The sequence below is a fragment of the Microtus pennsylvanicus genome, chromosome 8 (assembly GCF_037038515.1).
Source record: "Microtus pennsylvanicus isolate mMicPen1 chromosome 8, mMicPen1.hap1, whole genome shotgun sequence".
Classification (NCBI taxonomy): domain Eukaryota; kingdom Metazoa; phylum Chordata; class Mammalia; order Rodentia; family Cricetidae; genus Microtus; species Microtus pennsylvanicus.
The window spans coordinates 26,668,987-26,675,775 of record NC_134586.1 but is presented as its reverse complement, the minus strand read 5'-3'; the positions used below and the strand labels follow the sequence as shown (position 1 = coordinate 26,675,775).

The 6,789-nt window shown below is 57.7% G+C and overlaps 1 protein-coding gene across 1 annotated transcript; it reads right to left on the bottom strand.

Moving 5' to 3' along the window:
• Positions 1-5,708, bottom strand: Tmem121b (transmembrane protein 121B). The gene has a single exon (XM_075982924.1). It carries the CDS (start codon positions 5,104-5,106, stop codon positions 3,394-3,396), a length of 1,713 nt encoding a protein of 570 aa, XP_075839039.1. The 5' UTR covers positions 5,107-5,708; the 3' UTR covers positions 1-3,393.
• Positions 5,709-6,789: the final 1,081 nt, after the last annotated feature.

Here is a 6,789-nt window from a genome sequence, read left to right as displayed (position 1 = left end):
ACAAGTCTCAAGTTTTTTATTTTCAGAACAGAGTCTGGTTTTATTTTTAAAAAGAGGGGAAAAAATGTGATAAATGCTAGCGAGGTGCCGCTTCTCTGTTTCTTCTGGGCTCGAGTTCCCAGCTCTGCTCCCCACACACCCGGGCCTGGTTCCCAGCATGTTGGACAGGAAAAGCCTTGATTGGACAAAGCAGTGCACACCTGTTTCCTAGGGAGGCTGAAGTAAGAGGGCCACCTGAGCCCCAAGATTCTAGGACAGCCTTGGGAACATAGGGAGACACCACTCAGACATTTTTAAAGGGTGGGTGCAAGTCTCTAGAGAGAGCGCAGTCTTTAGATTAAGACTCTGTGATGGAGATGCAGCCCAGGAGACTTCGCTAGCATTGCCAAGCGTGCTTGAGGCCCTGGGCTTCCTTACTCCTCAGCATCGCAAAGAAATTAACTCCTTTTTAGAAACAGGTACCATTCAGAACACAGGTAATAAGCCCTCCCCTTTCAGGCTCAACTGCTAGGGGCAGGCAGAGCTAAATTCTGAGCCCAGGCTTCTTTTCCATGCTCCGTTCTTCTGGTCCAAGCCTCAGGACAGTGTACTGTCCTGGTCATGACACCTTGGGGACATCTCAAGTCTGATCCCTATCTACAGATACCCTAGAAAGCAAGAGAGGGGGAAAGGGCCTTAAGGGTCATGTGTGAATGGGACAGGGAAATGAGTAAAAAGACCCAAAATAAATACATCAGAAGGAAGGAGCCTGCCCCCTGAGCACAAAGGACTCAGAGAAGACATGTGGAAGAGGAGGCTGGAGAGGCGCTGGGCCCTCACTAGGCCCTCACAGTCCTGGCCTCTGTCACAGTGGCCATGCGCTCATGTCTCTTGATGTGCTAGGGAGATGGCAGCCTTCCATCCTAAATCCAGTGGCAGTCTCTCAGCAGTAGACAGCAGTCACACAGGAGAGGGATGGCTATCCAAACAGTAGAGGGAGGGTGGGTTAGGGGCCAGCCAGAGCCGGCCATGGCTCAGACATAATTTCTTTTCACAGTCATTGAAATTAGGTAATGAGAAACACAGCGAAGCTGGAGAACAAACAGGGAGGAGTGAGTGGGAGGAGCTGCAGCCCCAGCCAGGGCTCAGGCTCAGGACTGCGAGTCCAATCAGAAGAGGAGTCATCCGGGGTGAGAAGGAAAGGCAGGTGTGTTGTGCAAAGCAGCCGGTCAGCCAGCACCGGCTGAGGGCGAGAGACCAGAGGCGAAGAACTCACGGACTGGACTGTAAACATCCTTCACATGGCCCCTCTGAGAGCCGGGCAGGCCCCCGAGAGCAGGGCAGGCCCCCGAGAGCTGGGGCTCCAGCCAAGTTCAGCTGCTCCTGTTTCCAGCCACATAGATATCCTCAGCCCACAGCCCCAGGAAGTTGAGGAAGAGAAGCTCTTGATTCTCAGAAGCTCTAGAGCCAAAGGGAATGAGGGACTTGGGCCAGATTGCTGAGATAGTAGTCAGTGACCTGGCACTTTGGGCCTACCCCTGTGCTGTGGGCTTCAGAGGTCAGCATCAATGGGCCCTGCAATGCCTGTCCCCCAACCTAGTCTGCCAACTTCCCTTCAGCTCCCCCAAGACCAGATGCAAGGCAGGAGGAGGACTGTCCTCAAGTCCACCCTGGATAGCTCATCTCAAGTCTGCCTCTAATGTCCAGAGATTTCAAGTTCCAAACTCAAAGAATATCATCATCCTAGAAAGGTAGCTGAAGCTGGGCGTGGTGGCACATGCCTTTAATCCCAGCACTTGGGAGGCAGAGGCAGGTGGATCTCTGTGAATTAGATCGAGGCCAGCCTGGTCTACAAAGTGAGTTCCAGGACATCCAGGACCGTTGCACAGAGAAACCCTGTCTCGAAAGACAAAAAAAAAAAAAAAAAAAAAAGAAAGGAAGGAAGGAAGAGAAAGAGAGAAAGGAAGGAAGAAGGAAAGGTAACTGGGGCCTAGAAAGTAAAAAGAACATAGCATTCAAATCTAGCAAATAACAGGCAGAACAGATCACAGCCCCTTGTCTAGGTTCATTACACCACACAAAACTCCCAAAACAAGAGGGGGGGAACCAAAATTCTTCAGGTTTACACACACACACCCAATCCCGCTGTGGGGGTGATTATATCCTGACTTTGCTCCCTAGGCTTCTGACCCTTGACTCCCCTTAGAATACTTATCCTGCATTAGAGATTCCAAGGGTAACATCCCCTGTCAAGACTAGAGTAACCAACCCTGACTTTCCTTGAAGGACATCCCTAAGGAGAGCTTCACCATGAGGGCCCTGTGGGAGAAGGCTGGGCCAGGAGGGTCCCGCAGCAAGCCTTCTCCCTGAGGAGACCTGAGCAGAGGAGAGAAGAAAGGTCACCACCCTTTCTGCTCTATGCCGAGCTCTCCAAAAGAGCAGGTGGCGTCCCGGAGGGTCCCTAAGAGGCCAGACCTCACACACCTTTGCACCCAGTAAAGCAGGCGCTCTGAACCCAGTTCCAACCCAGCCAGGATAAGCATTCTGGTGCTGAAGGAGGAACCGGAAGAGAGCGAGCCAATGGCTGATACTCCACAGACCCTGTAATATCTGGTACCAAACCCCAAAGGGATCCAGTGTCCATGTTGAATGCAACTTCTGAGTGGGTTTTGTTTTGTTTTCGTGAGCAGCATCAATGTGTGATGGGATGAAAGTCGAAAGCACAGAGGTAGAAATACACACTCACCCAAGAAAGGGCGTCGCTGGGTCCTCACAGCAGAGACCCTCTCCTCCCCAAGCTGAGAACAGGGGAGCAGGAGTGAGGACGACCCTGGGTGAGCTTCTCCCTTGGAGTGTGGCAACCGAACAACTCCTGGGCATCCCGGTCATAAATTCAGGCAGGAAAGGATGGGGGTGGCATGTGGGGGGGGGCAGCAAGGCCTCCCTAGATCGCCTTCCCACTGCAAGGGGCAGGGAACAGACACCCAGAAAAACACCACACACACATGCACACGCACACACACATGCACACACACGTGCGGATGCACACACACGGACACACACACACACACACACACATGCATGCACGCACACGCACACTTCATCTACCGAAGCCTACCATCCCTGCCTGAACACCCCCTTCCTCCTCTCTCCCCCACAGAACGAAGGCAAGAAGAGCAGTTGGCACATTCATCCAGTCCCTTGTATGTCAGAACATGCAAGACTTTGGAGAAGAACCATGGTGAACATGGACCCTCCTCCCTCACAATATATTGCTGGTCTCCCTCCAAGTAGTCTCCACCCATAGGGTGCAGAAGAATTCGCTGGCCATCAGCCTTAGCAACCTTTTCTAAACACAGCCAAGGAGGCCGGAAACTCTCAAGCCAAGAACAGAGCCCCTGCCCTTCACCTTTTTCAGTTCTGAGAGGCCACAGCTAGAGTGTTGACATAGCCATGAGGACCCCCTTCATTTTCCAAGTGGCCCCGCTGGGACCCTCCCTGAGGTGGCGGTGGTGGAGGTGGTGGGGAGGCAGAGGGAGGAGCACCATAGCTGCTTCTGGCCCGACTTGGGGAAACCCAACTCCCTCGGTCCCAGCAGCCCTCCAAGGCCTCCAGGCCACGGCAGCCAAGGAAAAAGAGGTTTTTGAGCATGAAGATGGACAGCGGCTGTTGGTAGCTCACGACCAAGAGGCTGCGCAGCGCCAGCAAGGGCACGTCCACCAGGCAGCCGCCCAGCAAGCGCAAAAGGCGGCTGCAGCTTCCAGGCCCGGAAGCCTGGCCCCAGGACGGAGCTGCTGCGGTGGTGTTCAGCTCGTACAGCCAGAGCACTGGGGAGGCAAGCGTGAGGAAGTAGACGGCGATGAGCAGGTAGCGCAGGTGCGCGGGAAGCGGCACACGGCCGTCCAGCATCAGCTCCACCAGCGTGAAGCTGTCCAGCAGGTCCAGACACGTGCCCAGGAAGCAGCCCGCAGCGCGATGCTGCTGTGGCTGCAGGAGCAAGGGACCCGCCGAGCCCGGGGGCGCGCCCGCCTCGCTGATGGCACGCACCAGGCTGTAGAGCAGCGGCACGGACAGAGCCATGGTGAGGCGGAAGCCCGTGGTGCCAAAGGGCGCTCGCAGCTCAATGAGGTCCAGGATAGACGTTCCCAGGATGAGCACAACCTTGGGAGTGAAGGCGATGGAGTAGATGAGCCAGGCCAGGTAAGCAAAGGCGAACTCGCCCACCGCCCCGGCCGGCCCTGGCCCGGCCCCCGAGCCTCCTCGGCCCCCGCGAGCCTTAGCCCCGGCCCCCGCGGACGCCGCAGTCGGTAGGTGCAGAGGCGGCGCCGAGTGGTGGTGGAGCTGATGGTGGTTGTGCGCGCTGCTTGCTGGACCGCCCCGACGGCCCCGGCTGTTCTTGGCGAAGAAGATGGCCCAGCCCACCACCACCACCAGGTCAGTGGCAATCCAAGAGCACCAGTACAGGTCGGTGACGGCGATGAGGTACAGGTCCAGCAGACCACCCTGAGCCAGCAGCAGCACCACAGACAGCGCCTGGTAGCCCCAGCGGCAGCCCGGGCTAGGCGAGCAGCCGTGGCGCCGACCCCTGCGGCCGGGCCGGGAGGGGCGGCCGCAGCAGCAACAGCAGCAGGAGCAGCAGGAGGCGCCGCCGCCCGTCCCGGTGCCACCTGCGCCCGCCGCCGAGCGGCTCCCGGGGCCCCCGACGGCCCCGGTTGCGGGGCCCGCGCCAAAGTCCACGGCGGTCATGCTGCAGGAAGAGGTGGGAGTGGAAGTGGAGGAGGCGGTGGCGGGCGCGGTGGCGGACAACGGGGCGCCCCCCTGAACCGGGGGCCCCGGGAGCGCGGCGGCGGCGGCGGGCACCAGTGGCTTGCTGATGCTAATGCTCTCGTCGTCGTCCTCTCGCTCCGCGCCTGTGCTGCTGCTTGGGGAGCCGCCGCCCCCGCCGCGTCTGCCGCCGCCCCCACCGCGGCTGGTGCTGGTGCTGGTGCTGCTGTCTCCCGAGCCTCTCCGGCCGCGGGAGGAGCCCCCCCGGAGGAAGAGGGGCTGCAGCCGGGCGGCGGCGGGGGGCAGCGGGAAGGAGGCGGGCGCGGACGAGAGCGCGCGAGGGTGGCCCAGCGCCGGGTGCATTGTCCTCGGAGGGGCTCCCGGGGCTGCTGGGCCGCTCTCTCCCCCGCCAACCTCGGGCTGACGAGGCGGCCGAGGGGAGCCGGGGCCAGCCGCTGCCGCCTCCTTCCCAGCTGCTGAAACTCGCACCCGGGTCGGGTGGCAGCGAGATCCGGACTGGAGCGGCCGGACTGGGCGAATGGAGCCGCGGGTGGCTTGCGAGGCGGGGGTGCGAGAGAGGAGCCGGGGAGCCGAGCGGACCGCCGGGACTCTCGGAGAGGCGGGGGCGGAGGCGGGGAGCGAGCCCAGAAGGCAGAAGAAGGAGCTGGCAGCGGGGAAACCAGGACTGGATTCAAGGGGGAGAGGAGGCTAGAATAGAGGAGAAAGCCTGGCTGGCTGGATCAGCAGGACGGAAAGGAGGGGGAACTAAGAGCTCAGTGGGGCGGGCAGGGTGTAGGTAACCTGGAGGGCTAGGTGGCCTTGGTCTCAGTGTAGACCACACCTTCCTGCCTCCGAGCACCTTGCTCATTTCTGCCCCAAGTCTGCACTGTGCCTAAAGGAGAAAGCGGCGTGCCAATTTTCCCCGCTCTACGCGCCACCGGTCACTTTGTATCTCCTCCCTTTAACGCCCTGAGAACTCAAAAGGAGTGATTTAAAAGTAAGAATAAAAGAGAACCAGAAGGTGATCGGGATGATGTGTCTCCATTGGTAGTGATCTTGCCTTGCATGCATTAAGTCCTGGGCTCCATCCCCAGCACCAAAATAAAGAAATGAATAAATAGATAAATACCCGAAGTTCAGAAAGAGCAATCCCGAACAAATATTGCCTATTTACACATCCAACACTGTGTCTTCTCTCCCCGGTGGGATCTCAGTTTCCAGTAGCTGGGAAGGCTCCCTGAATACAATTGCTGAGAAGAGCGCCTAGGAAAGGGGGCTGCACTGACAAGCTCTGGAGTTAGGGGAGGCCAGGGCTAAGGCATGAAGTAGATCTGGAGACTGCCAGAGGTGGGGGTGGTTCAGAGAGTAGCCTTTGCTTACTTAGCCAGGATCATCTTCGGTACTCTCGAAGATTTTTACCTAGCATAGATGAAATGCTGGGTTCCTCTCCAACACCCCATAAAACTAGACATGGTGGCCCACGTGTGTGTTTCCAGATCTGAGGAGATAGAGCAGAAGAATCAGGAGTTCAAGGTCATCCTCAACTACTGTAGCAAGTTTGAGGCCATCTTGGGTTACACGAGACCCTGCCACAAAAACAAACAAGTTAAGGCAGGAGTTGAAATAACAGGGAACTATGTTTAGCAAAGAAGGGAAAAGGGTCTTTAGAGGTGTGAAGTGCATACAAAACAGACTCCAGCTAGGCCTGGCCTCACAGGCCAGCTCCTCCGTAAGCCACTCAGGAAGCTGAACCGGGAGCATTCTAAGTTCAAGACCAGCCTGGACAGTTCCATGGACTGAGTCTGCCCAGAGGCTGGACCTCCAGGTAGGACCCCTGTTTTTAGGGGTAGGGGAGGAAAAAAACTACTATATAATTTGAGACTCAAGAAGATTCCACTCCCAGCCCAAAGGCTGGCTAGTGCCTTACTCCCTGTCTTATAGATTGTACGTCTCTGGCCCCATGTCACCTCTTCAAAGTTGCTGCCACAATTGTCTGCCTGGGGGGCGGGGAGACACCATCATGTTGGTGGCCACAGCCTTGCCCTT